Below are 20631 nucleotides of genomic sequence, written 5' to 3' on the forward strand. Positions count from 1 at the left end.
AATTTCAACGAAAAAGGAAGCAACAGAATTCATCACCTCGACTGTTTCTCATTGTATTGTATTCAGAGTTTTATATATACCATTCAGTCACATCAGTCCATCATCCACACACACACACACACACACGCATGGAGCATTGCAGTTGCTTCTTCATTGCGGCCATATACATATAATACTGCTACAATGCAGATGCCAATTGCAGTGCTCCTACTACTATCATGAAGTACGAGTAGTGACTAGTAGTGAGTGAAAAATTGCCACTCGATTATGTTTACTCTCTCTCGTTCTCTTTACAAGTCAACTGTCAAAGTATGGGGAAGCACCTTGTCCCGCCCACCTACACTGGGAGCCACCCACCACTACTTTACTTTCTGTTTATTTCCCCGCCGCCGCAGCTGCCATTGCTGCTTTCACCTGGTTAGCTGCAGCCGACATGGCGCGCAGACGTCCTGCAATCTCTGTGAAGGCCGGCCGCTGCACAGGGTCTGGAGCCCAGCACTGCTCCATCAGCCGCCTCCACTCAGGATCGCAGCTTCCCGGCACAGGAGGCCTCAATGTGTTGTTCACAATGCCCCCTGCACCACTTGTCTCGAATCAATAATTGAATTCCAGAAACCAGAAACAAGACCAAACAAACCAGGGTATGATGATGCGCACCTATTATTGCTCCATAGTGCATATTCGCATATGGTTCCTCTCCGGTCAGGATTTCCCACATCACAATACCAAACGAAAACACATCCACCTGTACACAACACCCCCAAACAAAAACAAAACTTGTCAATGGTATTTACCAAGCTCACTTATAAGGTAACTCTACCCTCCTTTCAACAGAGAACACAACTCAAGCAATAACCTAGCAACTACACATTAAAATAGTTTGATAACACAACCTGCACCAACACAACTCTTGTTACCTTTTCCGACACCTTGTTGCTGCTCCCATTCAGCAACTCTGGAGCCATCCATGGCAAGGTGCCCCTCACACCACCCGAAACCAATGTATTCCTTTTTATTTTTGATAAGCCGAAATCACCAACCTTCATGGCAACAGCGAACCATGTGAGTTAAATAACAACATTAAACCAGGAATCAAACTATAAGATCAGATTCCAACTTACTTTGCAGATAGGACGTGTCTGATCTTTAAGGTTCACCAGTAGGTTATCGCACTTCAAATCAAAGTGCACAATGTTCTTTGAATGCAAGTATTCCATTCCAAAGGCTGCGTCCATTGCTATAATAAGCCGCTTACGGCGATCAAGATACCTTTCCAGGTGTAGTAAAATAGATTATTGCTTTGCTGTTTGCAGTTGAGAAAAATGCAAATACCACAAAGAAACACAGCAAGAGATTACTTGTCCTTGCGCTGCAAGACGTGCCGAAGTGAACCATTAACCATGAACTCAGTTACAGTTGCTAGAGTCCCACCCGGACCATCCTTAACAACACCGTAAAACGCCACAACATTTGGATGATGAAGCTTTGACAGAATCTCAGCTTCCCTCCAAAACTCATGTGCCTAAATCCACAACATGCATGTAGTAAATTGCACTACTCAAGATATACCAGCTTATGAAGGAGAAGGATGGAGGCTGAGATAAAGATGTAAATTAAGTAACACTGGAATCAACTGCCATTTCCATTGTCTCTGTCATACCACACGTATAAACACAGTAATTCTAACATACTAAACTTACAACATGATACAAGTCAAAGTACTTACTAGTCTTTCTTGCTCAGAAGACCGGCCTGTGAAACAGCTTTTCTTTATACGCTTAATGGCCACGTCACTTCCCCTCCATTTTCCATGGTACACTGTTCCAAAAGTGCCAGAACCAAGTTCCCTAAGCTCCTCTAAGTCTCCGTTCTTGATAATCTGTTGAAAGATATTTCCTGTTATTTTCCAACAGAATAGCTGTAAACTGATATTGAATGTTATTGATCAAATGTACCAGAGGTTGTCCCCTTGTGCACAACTATAGGATGGAAATATGGTAATATGTCCCTCTCAAGCTAACCAGATGATAACAGCTATGTGTGTGAACAGTTACTTCCCTTGACACAACACATTTTACTTTGAAGAATTAATTTATTGTTCAAACAAATCAAACCTGTCAGACTTGAGGTAGATCTTAAAAGACTTTCATTTATAAACTGATAAAAAACTAAATACTATAACAACAGAATATATGAGAACCACATAAACAACTTTTTCCTGTTAATTTCTAAACTATTTTTTCATCATCACATACTTCAATTACTGGACACCATGGACATCTCAGCAGGACACAGTTCTAATATTTATTCCATGTCTTCCTGCAATTAATAACCATCATACCTGCAAGTGTTCAAAATCAATATCTCGGAGAGATGCATCCATGACTGGAATAACAGTTCTGTCCTCTTCAAACTTCGGTTCCTGAAACATAAGTATATATAATCATAAATTGCAACCAAGATCTACTGCAAAGTAATCACCTGACTTTAATTAGAAATGCATACCTCAAACTCTGAAACAGGTGGCCTCATGTTCTCCATCATCGGTTGGTTGTCAATATGAGATGGCACATATGCAGGAGGCATACTACAAGGGTCAACAGAAGTGCTTGAAGGCCCTACCTTCTTCTCAGCATCAAGATCAAATTTTTGGTTCAAGCTCTGCACGTCAGATGTATCCCTACTTACTCCTGCAACTGGATGAAGTCCTTCCTCAATCTCTGCTAGGCCTTGGTTATCCTTGCGTGGAAACTCATTTTGTGCAAGGTTTCTGAAGAATGACCAATTCTTGGGCTCATAGTTTGGTATGTTCAAGCTAAGGACAGGATCATTAAAATGGGTCGATGATTGCGCTGCAGCTTTAGCCTTTTCAAAGAAATCAGAAAGAACATCAGGGGGAAATCGGTCATTAATATCAACAAAGATATCTCTGTTCTCCGTATTAGGGAAAACTGAGTCATCCTGTGGAACAGCTGAAGTGCTGGTGGATGACAACACAGCTGGCTCATGCTTGACATCAGTAGAGATTGCAGTCTTTGGAGCCTCCCAACTAACACGACGTGCCATAGCAGCATCACTTTCCTGCTCTATATTAGCTGTCTGCATTCCGTTGATAGTTGTCTTCTTCAACTTATCTTTACCTGAAGCCTTTTCTGCAGAGTTCATGGCTTCATCTGCACTCATATTGTTAGGACGATCCAATATTCTCTCTGCACTGGTCAATTGTACAACTACAGCATCCTCTGAAATCTTTTTACTATCTGATACTTCAGAAGGAAGAACCATTCCAAATCGACTTGGCCAAGGTACAGCTTCAGTTAACTCTTTCTCAAATTGTATTAGACCATCAGTAATAGAAGGCTCATTCAAGTTCAGTAGCGGGGCCCCTAAATTTGATTTTTTGGCTCCCTCAACAGGATCAGCAACCTCAGGAATCGATTCATTATTTACACCAGACTGTGACTGAAGTATAAGAAACTGAGAGCCAAGTGAATCATCAGATTTTGACAACCGGTTCAGGGACTCCACTTGATCCCTAGGAAGCCGCTCAGATTGAAAGATCCGTCCAGCTTGGGTTGGTGAATTTTTCAAACCATGATTATTCATGTCACTACCAACATCAGAACCGACAGATGGGTGGTGTTCATCATTAAACTCTGAGGCCTGAGCTGCAGGTGCAGCTTTCAATGCCATGTGATTCTCTAGGCTCTTCACAGTTCCACTTTGTGTAACAAAACACGCTGAGCCTTCCTGAGTAGACGAAACAGGAAGTGCTTCAGATAGTGTACAGTTTGAAACAGGAGGATCATGGTGTGGCATGTTAGCACTCAAATGCTCAAGGGATTGGAAATAATCCACTTCACATTTTTGCTGCCTAGTATTCTTAGAACCCTGTTTTGCATCGTTTATAGCCCCTTTCACCATAAAGCCCTCCTGATTAGGCTGCTGGTCAAGAGTTGCCGCTAATGCAGTCCCAGAATGCGGTGCATACTGAGAAGTACATTCATAGTGTGAAGGCACAGATAAAGGCACCAAAGTTCTGTTTTCAGTGTCGTATAATCTATCAGTGGACACTGGATACAGGGAATTAGAACCCTGGGCATACTGCACACCATGCCCTTGGTTCGAGTGCACATATGCAACATGATCACTAGATAAACTTGGTTGTGTTGGTGTTGAGGTTGTAGCAGAAGGCGCAGAAGATGGTGCATGTATACCAGCCAAATCTGACCTATCTCTATTTGGGTTCGACTGATCAGTGTCAATTTTGAGAATACTGAACTGATCCAACTCACTGGCAGATGCGCTTGGTAAAGCATGGCCGCTTGAGGGCTTCCCAGATCCAGCGTCGATTCCATTGACAGCCGCAAGATACTGGTACTCTGAATCACCATCAGTGCTGCCCAGGTTAAAGCTTATCTCGTCAAAATCAGTAGACGAGACTAAAAATATCCGAATCTTGTGAGAACCTTCACCACTTCCAAGCATGCCAAATTCCTCCATCATGTTCCTCAAATCTTCATCATTTGACACTGAGATGAGAGAGTCAAGGTCTTCACCAGGTAGCTGGTACTTGATGATATGGGGTTGGTTATAGATGGCTAGAGTCTTTTGTCTGAGGTCCTGCCAGGATACATCCCTGCTGATTCGAAAAATACGTGTGTCGCCACCAACATACCTAAGCTTTCCGTCACTAGGCCGGGGTAAGATTTTACCCCCGAAGCTACAGACGAACTTGATTTTTCTGGAAGTGTATGAAGCCTCAGAAGAAGGATAGCCATGAGAGAGTCCTCGAACACTGCTATCACCTGACTTGGCTCGTGGAACAGACCTAGTTGACGTGTGTGTGCCTCTGTTTTCAGTTTCAGCAAAGGATTTTGTTTGAGGCTCCTTGCATCGCTGACTATCAGAAGCTGCAGGCGCAGTTAAATGCGGGGCACTTTCAGATCCTGTATGGAAACCACCAATCATTCCCATGAGATCAATGTAGCCAGGTGCAACATTGTGATCGGGAGACGTAGCTGGGAGCACCAGGTGGTTTTTGGGTACAGCCCTGTCCCGCATAAACTCAAGGGCAAACTCCTCCCCAGTCTGGATGGAGAAATTGAGGACAGGTTTGGCAGTGGGTGGCCCATGATGGTCTGGGGCACGAGAAATGGTTGATGATGAAGTTGGAGGTCCATGCATATGCATGGGAGCTCTTTGAGATGCATCCTTTCTTGGTTCCATTAATGTGTTGGACAGGGCATATACAGTTGTTCTCCAAATATATTGAGTGATAGAAGTGACACATGAGGAGTTGGCAGAAACATCTCTTGTTGAACCTGGAGCGAAGAAACACTTAGAAATTAGAATAGAATTGAGAGTTGCACACTGTCACTGCACACAGAAATCATACATACGAACGAGTATCTCATGTACTGTATATCCACACTAAGGCAAATGGCATAACCAGGGGCGGATACAGTACACCGAATAATTTGGCCAAAGAACTGATGTCAGTAGGCATAATACATACATGTATACGATAGTAATTGCATCAGATCCGAATACAAAATATTCAAATAGCTTAAGTTAGGGTTCGGGTGCTCGGTTTCGCTCGGCAGTTAAGGGGCGAGACGGGGTGGGCATACCTGATGGTGCTCTTCGCCGGCGAAGACCTGGCAAAGCGACAGGCGTAGGGCGGCAGCGGCGGTAGTCGCCCAGTTGTCGCCACGAGCACGAGAGATTGAACGCGCTCGCACCCGACAAGCCGAAGTGAACGAACGGGAGGGAGAAGAGAAGAAACGGAAAGGCAGGGGGTGAACCGGTCCGTGAAAGGGGCTGTTGGTGTTGATGTGGAGCGGGCCCGCTCGACCCAAATCCAAAGTAACGAACGTTCGGTGGTTACTGGTCGAGGCCTTCATTGTTTGGCTTACTATACTATGGGAGTTGAAAGAGAGTTTGCTCTGCAATTTTAGCGGTAGTAGTATAGTATATAGGCTACGTTTTTGTAATTTAGTTGCCCATAGTCCAGCTAGCCTCGCTGCCTATAACACCCCAAAATTTAAATTTTGGGTGTTATTATAAAACATTAAATAAAATGAATAATTTCTAATATGTGGATAAAATTTGTCAACATTAGCTCAGATTTCCATTTAAGAATTTCAAAAAAAGATTTCTATTTAGGGAAATGATGTTTTCCAAAAAAAATAATTAGATCGGCCTTTTGATGTGATGCTTGCTTGTTACTTGAGGTTGTTGTTTGTGTGTGTGCTAAAATTTAAAAAAAAACACGTTTAGACATCAATCGATCCTTCCCGAGAATTTTTCGGACCTTTCCGAGACTTTTTCCCATTTTCCTAGAGCGAAAATCTAATTTTTGGATGCTCTAAAATTCTTTTTCATAGACACCAAAAACTTTATTTGGATTGATCAACACTCAATATATCTCTAAAAGTTTTCCTTTAATTTTTAGAATTTTGGAAATATTTTCAGGGATTTAAAATGATTTCAGCTTTTTCTGGAATTATTTTTAAACTGAAAATGATTTTTTATAAAATCCCGAAATTAAGAAATTTTGAAAAGTCTCCAAACTCTAGACCTATATATATGCCGATGTAGCCCTCGACGCACCGATTCCAGAAGTACGATCGCTTTTCCGAGCCACCACTCCTAGCCTCGTAGATCTATCGCCGAAGTTTTAGATCTCGTTTTCGGCGAACTTTTCCGGTGAAAAGTTCGGCGAGCTTCTCCGGCCGCCTCCGTTGTCCCCTGCGAAAAACGTCACCACCCGAGATTCATCTCATCGTCCTCTACACCAGCACGCTATTTGTTTTACGAATCCATACTCATTCATCGTATCCTTAATATTTATTTCTCTAACTCCAGCGAATCTCGATGGACGTTGTCTTCTCCTTTGTTTTAGGCCACCACGACTAGTGGCCGCCACCAGCGACCCGGCGTCTGCAGCCAGCTCCGTGACGCTGCCCCGGCCCTCCCTTCCGCACCCAGCCCTCGGCCCAGTGCACTGTGCACGTGTGCGTGCGTGGCCACAGCCAGCAGCTGACCGTTGCTGCTGTGCCCCCGGGCACCGGCCGGTGCAACCCCATGCTACGGCCCTGTGGGTCACCATCTCGGCCTGGCACGCTGCGCTGCCCAAACAACTGGCCGAGCCCCAGCCCTTCATCCGCGTGCGTGCAGCGCCAGCAGCACTCCAGGTTGCGTTTGTGGTGATGATGCTCTTATTTATATTTTTGCCACTGAATGAAAATAGCTGTCGTTTCACCGTTTGGTCTCCAATTTGAGTGGTTTAAGTTACGTTATTTTTGTAGCGTCGTGCTCTACGCAGTAGTACAAACATTTAATATGTAACTCAAATATAAATTTATTAATTTAAATGTAATTTGTTTAATAGCTTTCTAATGAAAACCAATCTATGGTTATAATTTCGTGTTTATTGCATTGCGACAGTGTTGACTTAAGCTATGCACTAGTAACGCTCTTTACCATGTTATGTGTTTATAAATTTAATCATATAATTTTGATTAATGAATAGTCAATGCTCTTCTAAATTAAAAATGTCTTAGGATTATAATTTCAACTTTTATAAATAAATGCTAACATGATTAATATTAGCTTAAAATGTTTCTTGATTATAATTTATTTTGTTAAACATGAAGCATGTAATTAATTTGGTTAATATTTATCTAATGTCATTTTTAATGAAAAGCAAGTTAGGTTTATTTATTGGTCTTTCACAAGTTAATTATAATATCATTAATACTAACGCTAATGTCTTCTCAATAATGACCTACTTAGATCCACTCCAAAACATATATTTATTGATTAGTGCTGCCACATGATTGCTTTCTAAATTATATCAATATTTAAGTGACTTAGATAATATTAAATATTAATATGATTCTTTTGGAATATGACTGGATAAACCTTGAAACATGAAATGATTTTAACTAGTCACTCTCATATACTCTATATTTTTAAATTATAAATGTTCAAATAGCTTAACCATAGGCAATCTTTTATAAATAAAATATTAACCATAGGCAATCTTTTATAAATAAAATATGATTAAGGTCATACTTCGGCTTTTATATTCAATATAATTTGGTTAATTGAACTACGCAATATTTTTATGAAATGTCCATCCCTTTTGTTTTATTAAATAACTAGGTAGCATGCCCGTGCGTTGCTACGGGATAGTTAAACTTTTATATTAAAAACATACAAATCGCAAGATAAGATAATAATATTATGAAATTAAATACCGATGTTAAAGTAACATTTTATGTAAAAAACAAAGTTTATCTTTTGAGGAAAAACAAAAAACAAAGTTTATGAAATTAACATAGTCACGGAGGACACGACGTCGCAGGCTCACAAACTATGTTGTAGAGAGCTTTTCGTGAAAATAATATTTTATATCGGCAGAAAGAAATTTGTGATATCTATTACACATGTACATCAAGAACTGAACCAATAGTAGTAACACTGAACTTAACCCACTTTAGTTCCAGGCTTCACTAATTCAAAACATCTAGAACCGGAGTGCAGGAACCTCATCTAATCTCATTCAACATTGATTATTTTTTCTGTTAGAATTTTTTTTGAATGCTTGAGGAAATAATATACATATACTAACTTTGGTAGTTGAACTGCAGAAGGGAGAACTGAGCCCCACACTCACCTATTGTATTGTTGACAAAATTCAAGCATATGTGAAGTGCATCTGTATCTTGCATAGTCCCTGAGGTCTTTGGATGCATGTAAACAATCCTCGGGCGTTTTCATGGATAATTGGATATAATGATGTGTATGTGTAATGTGCATCTACATGCCAAAGACGACTTTACAAAAGGAAAGAATGGTAGATATAAGGTTTTTTTAGAGCGAATGGTAGATATAAGTTGAGTAGTCACAAAAATGATAAATAGCCGAAGCTCCCATTTAAATTAATCTTAATAAAACATAGTCTATTGCAGCTGCCCTACAAAAAGAAAATAAAGTCTGTCTTCACCTTGCTACCAAAAGATACAGTACTTCTTCCATCTCTTTAACTGATTCCTCCCATTGGAAGCCGGCTAAAGAAGCAACAATTTGAAAGAGGGCAATAATTAATTAGATGTAAATATGAGCATGGTGTGGTGGTCGGGGAGGCCAACAGCTGCCTTTGTTGTAGATCGACTTCATAGTTAGCACATGGTTACAGTGTCATGACTGATCACCGGTAGAAGTCGGAGGGAAGGAGGGAGATCCAGACCTTGGTGCACGTCGGAGGATGCAACAATGCAACCTCAGTACCCACTCCCGAACGGCCGAACCCGCCGCTGCGTCCTCCGCGCGCGAGCGCTGGTGCTGGTGATGATGGCACACTCTTCTCCCCCACTAAGCATCCCGGAAGAGCGCTACCTCGTCACCCGATCCCGATCCCGCCGCCGCATCCTCCACGGTTGCCGACCCAGAGGCTGGAGCCTGCCTGTGCGGTACGCCGCCGTCGTTGCCCTGCTCGCCTGCTGCCAGGGGCACGGAGGCATAGAGCACTGTCATTTGCCCTGCTCGCCTATCTTTTGGAGTGCTTTCAGAGAATATACAACCTGGATGTCTGAAAAAGCAAACAGAGCACTATGACGAAGTGAATATGCAGCTTCAGTAATCGCACTGTCATTTTAAGAATGCAAATAGCATGCCACCAGAAGAATGAACAAACCATATAGCGTCACACATTGAATTGACAACTAAATTCCCTAGGAAGTAATTGGCAAAGTTGGGCAGCACTCCATTTACAATGGAATACTACCAACTTTGAGAGTATGTCTGCAAATAAGTTTCAATATAAAGCTGCATAAGTTGAGTAAAGAAAAAACATGAATCAATTGAGAGCATGTAAACAACATTTGGAACAACTCACCTGCAGTTAAGCATGTTGACATAGGCTGCCTACAAGTTACAGTCATCTTGGCAAGTTGACGACCATTAGCTAGGTGGTGATGTCCGAGGGAGTGCAGGCAAACATTCACAAGCTAATTCAAGGCTTATCCCACCTTCCTTAATTTAGAAATTAGTTATTACTTAATTGAAGAAGTGATGAACTTGAGTGCACAATGTGTTGATGGAGGACCACACCAATCACGCGACATTTTATAGGTCCACAGAATGGTTGTAGATGAGTTTTATGTGAATGATGATGGCAAAGGAAAAGAAATGTCACCACTTGCAAAAATTCACAAACATGAATTTGACAAAAACATATTCCCATTAAATCTAAACAAACCATACAAATTTCTATTTAGATTATATATATGAAAACTGAAACTACTCTGAAAGGGATCTGCCCCTTCTTCCCACTCTGAAATCTCAAACTACAGTAACTATGATATTAATTGGATTGGATGCAACTGGAAAAGAACCGTGGCAAGGGAATCTATTTTCTTGTGCACACATTTTGCAAGGCAAGTTCTGAACAAACCAATACTTCCTTTGTTTCTTGAGCTAGATCAAGTGGACACCTGCTCGAGCTATAAATCATCTTGCAAACCATCACATCTCTAAGACCAATTGAGACATTCCAAAATAAGACTTCCCCGTGCTATGTTGTGTCTTATGGAGATGCAAACTTACAGCAGCTCTAGTTTCTCATACAAAAGAATTCAAACATGCATACACGCTAGGCACAAGTAGAGGAAAAAATGGGCATCAATTCACCCATCACTTCAATATTCAAGCTATAGTAGTAGACCAAGTACTTAAGCAAAGGGTCACCTTTTTCTTCTCAGTGACCTGCTTGCAGCGTTTTAAAAAATCTTCAAATTCGTTGTCACTAATTTCATATTCAAGCTACAGTTTGAAAAAAATACATATGTCATTCAGTAATAATAAGAACTGAAATGAAAGATGGCTTGAGGCAAAGAGAGAGAGAGAGAGAGAGAGAGAGAAATATTCAACTCCATTTCCTCTCACAGAAGTTGAGGAGTTACTCATGCCTTTGTAGTTCCCAAAAGAATTTTCATGCGAGCCAACCAAGTTCTCTCTCAGCCTGTCCTCTACACATGACAAGCAGTCGTATTATAAGAAAGGAAACAGAAGGGTAAAGGCATGTACTGCCCTAAAAAATTGTTAAGGATTTTCTTGGCAGCAAGTGAGGTGCCATTTGATAATCTTCTACGATACACAACACCATATGTACCCTCACCAATTACATTATCCTTTGCAAAACAGTTGGTTGCAAGCTGGATATATCTGAGGGTGAACCAATGGCCCCAACCAAGATAAGAAAATTCAGGTAAGCCCGCCAATCAGAGGCGGATCCAGGGGTATTCCCTGGTATTCCTGGGAATACCCAGCTATTTTTGTACACCTTTTAATAGATATGTGTATGTACATGTATATATATATATATATATGTATAATGTGATATTCTGTGGTATTTTCAAAGATTTGAGCCCAAAAAAGGAAATCAAACGACCATTAGGCCTGCCTTCAAACACCTCCCAATCCCAGGCCGGCCCAACCAGCCCAATAACCTGCATCCACCTCAATTCCTTTCATCTGCTGGACACCGACGCCCACTCTTCCGTAGTTCCGTCCTTCGGCACGGTCGGTCTTGCTCGGCGCGCGGCGGCCGGCAACCCTAGGCACACGCGGGCGGCGGCCGGTCACCGGTGGCGACTGGCGAGTGGCGAGGCGAGGAGGCGAGGCGGCGTCCAGCCTCCAGCAGCTCTCGCGGCACGCGCGGCCAGGCCAAGCGCAAGGCTGCAGCGGCGCAGGCGCGCAGCCGGTGGCTGAGTGCCTCTGGACAGGACAGCGACGCCGCAGCACACAGCACAGGTTATCTTCTACTCAAGTTCAGTTCTTGGCTTCTTGCCTTCTTAAATCTTGAATTTTTGGTTGTAAATATTGGTTCAAAGAATCAGGGACATAATGTTTTTGTAGTGAGCCAGTGATATTGCTATTGGTTTGCAAAATGAGGAGCAAAATGAGGAACAAAAAGAAATCGGTTGATTTGAAGACTATGGGATAGAGCAGCAAAATCAAGGAAGGTGGAGTTAGGATCTACATCAGTGCCACAACTAGTTACAGAGGGGATTAATGCTCAGCCTCAAAATCCTATTGTTGAATCTGTTGTGCCGGCGACTGATGAGAGTCAAGTTCATAATCAAACCAATCCATCCGTTCAGCATGATACAACAACCAGAGAAGTGGCAATAACTGAGGTAGAAACTAATCGGATGTCACCTGAGATAGGAAGCAATGAGCTTGACATTGACATAGCAGCCACAAAACCTTCTAATTTATCCCCTATCAGGGATGGTGATGACGGCTATGAATCAAGTGATAATATTATTTATGATGTTGATCTTCTTCCTCATGACCCCGGAAAGAGGCTTCCAATCAAAAGCTATAATGTCAATGAAAGAAATTAAGTGATCAGGGGATTCATGCATAATTTAGTGCCGATTCGCTGAACAATTTATTATTGGATAGTTCTTGTGACTTCAGTTATCGATGGGAATACCAAGTTTTGATTCCTGGCTCCGCCACTGCCGCCAATGGTGCAGAGTTAACAGTACTACAGTAGTGTAATTTAATAAAGATTATCAAATTAACGTATGAGGTATGACCTACAAGTTTGCAGGTTGCATGGTGTGAAGTTGCAAGACACACTATAGTTATCATATACAGTGGCACACTAATGTTATCAGATATAGTGGCATGCTACTGTTATCAGATATTGTTCATGGCCGAATAGAATAATAAACTGAACTAACCATCCCGGTCCTTCCAAACATTAGACAGAGGAGGGAGAGACGATTATTGAAGTACCTACAGCAGGAGCATGGATGGGTTCCCACCTGGCTGATAGAACATGCGGCGAGGAAACAGGGCACGCGCGGACGGGAACGAACGCGGATGGCGCTCGAGGACGGAGCTGTCGCGGACGGAGCTCGAGGACGGCGCTCTCGAGGACGGTCTCGCGCGGACGGAGCTCGAGGACGGCGCGCAGCGGCCGGTCTCGCGGCGTACGGCGGCTTCGCGGCGGACAGCGGCTTGTCTCGCGCGGACGGAGCTCGAGGACGGCGCGCAGCGGCCAGTCTCGCGGCGTATGGCGGCCGGTCTCGCGTCGGACTGCGACCGGCGAGCAACGGCGGTCTCGCGGCGGACGGTGGCTCCGGTCTCTGCTCGCGGATCGACTGCTCGTCGGACGGCGACCGGCGCGCAGCGGCCGATCTCGCGGCGTACGGCGGCCGGTCTTGCGGCAGACTGTGACCAGCGAGCAGCGGCCGGTCTCACGGCGGATGGCGACTCCTGTCTCTGCTCGCGGATCGACTGCGCTCGCGGATCGACTCTGCTGTGCTTGGCGGAAGGTCTTGCCGATCGACTGCTACCTATTGCTGGGTATGTGGGGGGGGGGGGGGGGGGGAGGAGGAGGCGGCGACGGCTACCTATTGCTGGGTATGGGGGGGAGGAGGAGTCGGCGAGGGCGGAGGCGGTGATTTCGCCACGGATCGCAAGGGATTCGATTGCGATGACTGCCGGATCCACCGCACGGTCGCGAGGGAGGGAAGCCGTAGTCGCAGGAACGAAGCGGACCGACGGAACGATACATTGTCGCACCGAGTTGTGGTCTTACTTTCTTTCTTTTCAGTTGTAGGAGAAATAAATAGATCAAGCTTGTAGTCTTCAATATGTTGCATCTCAATAGTCATGTCCTTTTCAACGATAGCTCTATTTTCCGTTGTTCTTACGCTCCCACGACCGTAACACCAAGCCATGCTCTCTAGGTAGTTTTTGCTTAAGCTTCTCTTTTGTTCAGTGTTTATTCTTAGTAGTTGTATCTGCTTGTTTGTTTGTTTGTCTTCTAGTATGTTTGTTTGTGTTGTGGTTTGATGTGTTCCGTGAGTAGCCGAAGATTGGTTCATTAGCGCTGAAGACCCGAAGCTGAGGACCAACATGCGTAGCAGAAGCTAAAGATCAAAGGTAGAAATTGAAGACTTCTGAGCAGCTGGACTTTGGGAACAAGTCAAGTGCAGGCACCCTTTAATTATATTGTACCTATAAACTTTAATTATATTCACTTTCACTGCATGTGTCTTAATACTGTAAACCCTAAGGACCTGACTAGCCTTCTATTGTATTCCTTGTACTCCTGGGTTTTATACATGAGTAGAATAGTGAACAGTAGTTATACTTAGCTGCTCTACTCATTTAATCTATATAATAATAAAAGTAATAATCTTGCCTAATGAATTCTTCAATGATGACTAATGCTCCAATGATGGATAATGGTCACTTCGGTGACGGAGATGTTGCGGTGCTTGCGAGCATCGTGGTTTGTTGAGGAAAGAGGGAGTGGATACTGTTTGTTGGCCCGGTTGCCGGACGTACCCGTCTCTGCTCTCCTTAAGGACTTAGTCATGGAACGGCCCCTTGGGACATACAGTGCAGCTCCAAGCTATATGGCTCTGGCTTGACTAATTATCAGGACCTCCGCTGGTAGGGTGTTGCTTTCCGGGTAGGCGTAAGTAAGTAGCTTGGGTATTCATATTAAGAGGTCGGTCAGTTCGAGGTCCCAATGCTATGGGCACGGCTGCCGCGTGCCCCGGCCAAAACTTACAAGTAGCATCCTATTAGTTGGATCCTGTGAAAAGTCTTGTAGTGAAACCCTGCCTGCTCACCTTGGTAGTGTTTTGGAGAGTCGCGACCCTGGACAAATAGGAATCACGACTTGGAGTGAAAGTGCTCACCTCTGCAGAGTGTAAAACTGATATATCAGCTGTGCTCACGGTCACGAGCGGCCCAGACTCTCATATGATGAGCAACTTGGATTCACATGGAACTTGGTTGAGGTTGCTACCTCGTGCTTTGACGGAATGGCTATTCCATGTTGGTAGAATTGCTATCCTGTGTTCTTAATTGGAATTGCCATCTCATGACCTTAATGGGGTTGCTACCCCGAGTTACTATCCGAGGTTGCTACCTTGGAGACCTTGATAATAATTATAATGTTGACTAATAATATTGTTAATTTACTTTATCTAAATAAGGGTTGGGAAATTCTACTCACAACTAGTGATAGGTTGTTTCAATAATAAAGTTGTAATAAAAGTTTACCAACTAAAAAGCTCACCTGCAGTCAAACAGTGTCAGCTTTTCTTTTGATTAAGCCTTGCATGTCATTATACTTTCCGCCTGTACTTGTTGAGTTTGACATGAACTCACCCTTGCTATTTCCCCCACACCCCCAGTGTGTAGTAAAGTGCTGCTCAGAAGAAGGATAAAGATGTCATGAAGTTTTCTACAAGTATATCAAAAGTGCTTGGCATACAAAGCCCCCAATCAGCCGTCCCTGAGAAGAATGGAGCCTAAGAAGTTTAGCTACTGTTTTCGTGTACTCTTATAGTTGTAAGTGTTATTATAAATATGTTTTCTGCTATATATAACATTGTTTCTGATATTTTTATTCTTTTGTTATATGTGTGGACTTTGTGGGCACACATATGAAGACTCTGGCCTTGTTTTGAAAACCAGGGTGTGACAGTGCCAAGTTGTGCCCGGATGCTAATCTAATAAGGGATATCATTCCAGCTTGTATTAGTGTCCTTGTAGCCAATGATTTGGCATCAAGTTCTGAGTAATGGAGACCACTTCTATGTTAAAAAAATTTATCGAGCCAATAATTTGATTGACAATCAAAAGTAGATAAAAGTTGGCAAGAAATATTTACTACTGATCTTATACTCTTAGATAAGTCTCAATGATGTTTCATCATATTTTTATGGGCATTAAATATGTTGATATAACACTATAGTAATAAATAGAGAGGTGATAAAAGTTTCATGTGAATAGAGAGAGTTTCACGGAGATAAAACTCTTCTACACTATTTTCAAAATATGGATGTATTGAAAATTGGGTCAATAAATCCCCACTACCTATTTTTCTCTACAAACTATCCAACTAGGCAATCCATTATCACACATAATTAAAATCAACTAGCTCATGCAACTAATGTCCACGTCAGTAAGTCACATATTTTTATGAATATGCAAGTTGTCCAACTAGACAATACACATTCTAATCTATTTATATTTCTTCTTTATACCCGCGGCAACGCGCGGAAAATCCTCCTAATTTATTAAGTTTAACATGACATATTGGTAAATTTGGCAAAAACAAATAGCTCGTTGAAGCTTTAACCACCCAAAAATTAGCTATCAAGCAATCAGGCTCCTAGCTCTCTCCCACAATTTTTTTTTTCTCGGCAGCATTGTGCCTGATTTGTAGTGAGTCCTATATGTCTATATGTCTGTCTATGCGGTTTTCTTCTTTTTTTTTCTTCTTCTTCTTTTTCATAATAACATATTGATTTTTTTTATATATATACTATGAACATTTTTTTAAATTCAGAAATTTGTCTGAAACAAGTTCAGTAAAAGAAATTGTTAGACGACAAACTACTTAGGTTATGTTATTCGTATAATTTGCTAGATAAATGTTGCACTTCAAATTTTATATAGAAGCCAAAATGTTAGGATAAGTTGGGTTATAAGTGTCTACTAGGTTATGTTATTTGTAAAATTTGGACTACAAATTGTTTATATATAGACAAAATTGTTAGGATAAAATGGGTTATAAATGTCCTGTAGAAAAGTTGTCACGGTACGTTATCAATAAAACTGTGAAAAAACTAAGTTATGATAATAGTTTTGTTCTACAAAATTTTATATAAGTTGTGAGTATAACCTTACAATTTTCTAAAAAAATGTTATGGTGGTAGCTTTGTTTTGCAAAATTTATATACATAAGTTATCGAGTATAAGTTTATAATTTTTTGTAAAAAAAATATGGTGTGATAGTTTACATGTTTGGCAAAATATTATACACAATACAGAAAATATGCACTTATAATTTGTAACTTCTCAAAAATAGGAAGTTGTGAAAACAAACTCCTTTTCTACCAAAGAAAAGAAGCAAGAAGGTTTGTGCATGAAAACAAGCGGTAGCCGACAATGAGCTACCAATCGATGCAAATTTAGACGGCACATTTTCGAATGCGATGCAAATTCATTTCAGACACCTACATATGCGTTGATCGTCCAAATAAAGAAAGATCAACCGTAGAACAATGTACAGCGCAGGTTGTCACACATTACATATTACAGATACAAAATTATTTAGGCCTTGTTTAGATCTATTTTTTTAATTTAACTACAGTAACACTTTTATTTGTATTTAACAATTATTATCTAATCATAGACAAACTAAGTTCAAAAGATTCATCTCATAAATTACAGGTAAACTGTGCAATTAGTTTTTTTATCTATATTTAATACTTCATGTATTTGTTTAAAGATTCGATATAATGAGGAATCTTGTAAACTTTTGGAATTTTGAAGGCATGGCCTTAAGCAAGCTGATGATGAAATATACATAATGTACGTACTATAACTGTACAAACAATCACATCAAGAACATTAGAGTTTGTTATTAAAAATTGAAGGGTCGAGATGACAGACTAGAGGGAGGGTGAATAGTCCTTTGTAAAACTTATCTCGCCCACTAACCAAAACTAATGCGAAATTAAAACTAACGATCTAGCCAAGACTTCACCCCTTTATATAAGTTCTCTAATACCTTGTAAAATATCCTAAACACAAGAAAACAAGATCTAGGAGCAAGGTCACACAAACCTACTCCCTCAATCCCAAATTATAAGTTATTCCAAGAATCTTGGGAGAGTTGTCGGTGTTTGGACTAGCGGTCCTAGCACCAACTAGTAAATTTATATCTGCGTACCTTTGATCCGGATGGTGTACAAGAAGAACACAAGCAATTTATATTGGTTCAAGGAGTGCCCTACATCCAGTGAAAGAGAGTGGTCTGGTATTATCTTGCATTGAAGTGCTTGTAGTGGGGGTTACAAGCTGGGTGAGAGAGTGGCTCCCATGCACTGAAGTGCTTGTAGTAGGGGTTACAAGCTACGTGAGAGAGAGTGGCTCCTAGGTCTCAGAGTGGAGTGTAGTGGGTGAACTTGAGCGTGCTCGTTGTTCTGTATAGTGTTGTTGTGTTGTCTCGTGTCCTAGAATTGGACCTTATCCTCTTCTTTTATAGTTGTACGGAGAGCATGCATCATGCCGTTTCTGTTGGATCCGAGGCCGGGCGGAGGTACAACGCAGTACTATAAAGGGATGGCATCCATCCTTTGGCTCTTGTAGTCATTCGTGATAGTAGTGCAGGGGCCTATGACTTTCCTACAACCAGCCATAAAACCTTTCTTGTAAGCATCAAAACACACATAGATTCTATCAAACACTTTCCTATCCTCTATTTGTGGATCCAAGCATACTACAACAGTGCTGTCGGGATTGGTCCTCAATAGCTCTAGTTGGTAGTCAAATACCCTGGTATACTCTCCCTTCATACCATCTAGAGCTTTCTGCAACACAAGACCTTTTGCTCTCTTACACTTTGAAATAGACACATCTGCAAGGAAGTCTTTCTGAACTCTGCTTTGTATCTGACCTACCTTCCATGTTGGGTTGTCCTTGATTTCTTGATAATAATGCTTGGCAATCAAACTAGATGTCACAAGCTTGTTATCCCTTCTTGGAGCACATGTGTGATTATCATCAAAGGTGACCACCTTGAACTACTCTGATCTAGTACTTTTGGAGCCATATATCATCCACTTGCATGCTAGCCAAGTGCAAAATGCCCTAACCTTGTCAAACCTCAGATGCCTATGTGTCTTCAAACCATATTTGACTAGTGCCTTCTTAAACTATTTTTTGTCCCTAAATGCCATACCAAGAAAGAACACAGGAATAGGAGCCTTACTGTCATACCTATTCTCCAAGCTCTTCCACCTCTCTGTCTCACCATCACTGTTCTCTCCATAGGAGTACTCTTCACTTGAATCCATGTATGGATTACCTGGTTCAGCTAGGTTAGGCACCTCATCAACCAAATCCTTAGCTGCAATAGGGTTAACCAGAGAACCATGTGTTCATATTTGGTAACGCAATAAGGAATTGATCCGCAAGCGCACGGATATCGGTGAGCATTTCACTCGGGAGGTTATCCAGAGTATCGTATTTATATTTTTACCACTAGGAGAAAGCGTGCATCTGACTAACCAAATCTATTGCTACTACCCTTTAGGCTAAAAAGAATGTTTCTCAATGTGAGCGATGTATAGAGAAGACTGCAACCGTAGTCTCGTTCTAACCTTGGTAAGGATGATCTACTGTTCTATTGGGGAAGCTTACGGAATCTAGATACCACAAAGGATGTTCGACCCGCACCTATAAACCTAGCCGTCCTGCTAACGAGATATGGTCTGCAAAGGTAACTCGGAAATGTCACGTTCCTCGCTACTACCACGGTCCAGCTAGTCAGGGGATATCTATGAGTACCCTAGCCCAAACACCACGTTTACGCTAGCAATGATTACTCTAAACTCAACCGGAAGAGATTAAAGTAAACTCATAAACCAAAGAACAATAAAACAAGAACTTACTAGAATTAGAAGTCGAATTACTGAAGAATCCTAGGAGCAAGCCTCGGGTTAGGAGACTTGATCCCGCAGGTACAACCTCGGAGTAGACACCGACAGGCCGGGCTTCCTCCGATCTACACCTCCACTCTATCTCTCTCAATCTAGTAGAAACTAGAAGATCTAATTCTACTCACATTGGATGCTAAGCCTAAAAGAAATTTTATTTAGAGGAGAGGTATTCCTTCGAGGGCTCCTCTCAACTCTATGATGAACTTGTCTCCTCTAGGGGCCAGGGGGTCTGGTTTTATAGTCCCCTCAAGTGAACGTGAGCCGTATGATCAAACCGACGTTGATTGGATGGTTATCCTTGATCCTTTAGGTCGGTGGAGCTTGGTCCCCGAAAAGAGTTCTGATTGGAGTCCAGGTCAGGGCGGGCGCCCAAGGGGGGAGGGCGGGCGCCCTGCCCCCGGGCCCGTTCGCCTTCCCGTTCGTTCCCGTGGCTTCTGGAGTCTTCTAGATGATAGAAAATTGCGCGGCACATTAATATCTCTATGTAAACCCGACGTGTGGGCCTTTCTTCCGTATTTCCTAATAACCCCCTGCAGAAATAGACAAACACCAAAACTCGTGGAATTCTATCAGATAAAACCCTAAGTTTGGGTGTTGGTTGCATTTGGATCCTTTTCTTTATTTATTTGATGATTATATTTGGTACTTAAGGACCGTCAACACCATGTATGCCAAGCTTCTTTGCTCTATTCCTCCTTTTCAGCTCATAAGCAAACTTTCTCATTTCTTGTGCCTCTTCATCCTCTACAGAGCTATCCTTAGATAGGGGTTGCACATAGTCTTCATCAGATTCATCTTCAGAGCTTCCATCAGATGAAGCCAACACATTCTTCCCTTTACCTGCCTCAACATCATCAACAACAACAATTGTTGGCTTAGAAGGAGACTTGTAGAAAGCACAGAATGATCTATAATCCTTATCATCCATCCAAGACATGCTACCCCTTGCATTTGCATCCTTTGCACTATCTGCATTGTCTGCAGATGCTTCATCACCTGCACTGTCTGCAGATGCTTCATCACCTTCATCCTCTGCTGGCAACACTTCAACTGCCTCAGCCTAAAGATG

The 20631-nt window shown here is 42.1% G+C and overlaps 2 protein-coding genes across 2 annotated transcripts; both read right to left on the reverse strand.

Annotated features, from left to right (window-relative positions):
- Window positions 21-5810, reverse strand: LOC8059231 (serine/threonine-protein kinase EDR1). Its single transcript, XM_002466010.2, has 9 exons — window positions 5634-5810; window positions 2506-5324; window positions 2342-2422; window positions 1727-1879; window positions 1359-1522; window positions 1122-1269; window positions 918-1040; window positions 658-745; window positions 21-575 (listed from the first exon to the last, which is right to left on the reverse strand). The coding sequence occupies exons 2-9, from the start codon at window positions 5227-5229 to the stop codon at window positions 376-378; spliced, it is 3681 nt and encodes a 1226-aa protein (XP_002466055.2). The 5' UTR covers window positions 5230-5324; window positions 5634-5810; the 3' UTR covers window positions 21-375.
- LOC110431007 (salivary glue protein Sgs-3-like) lies at window positions 8901-13703 on the reverse strand. The gene is made up of 4 exons (XM_021449455.1): window positions 13628-13703; window positions 12849-13526; window positions 10980-11039; window positions 8901-10833 (listed from the first exon to the last, which is right to left on the reverse strand). The coding sequence occupies exons 1-4, from the start codon at window positions 13701-13703 to the stop codon at window positions 10829-10831; spliced, it is 819 nt and encodes a 272-aa protein (XP_021305130.1). The 3' UTR covers window positions 8901-10828.

This window comes from Sorghum bicolor, chromosome 1 (genome assembly GCF_000003195.3).
Source record: "Sorghum bicolor cultivar BTx623 chromosome 1, Sorghum_bicolor_NCBIv3, whole genome shotgun sequence".
Taxonomy (NCBI): Eukaryota; Viridiplantae; Streptophyta; class Magnoliopsida; order Poales; family Poaceae; genus Sorghum; species Sorghum bicolor.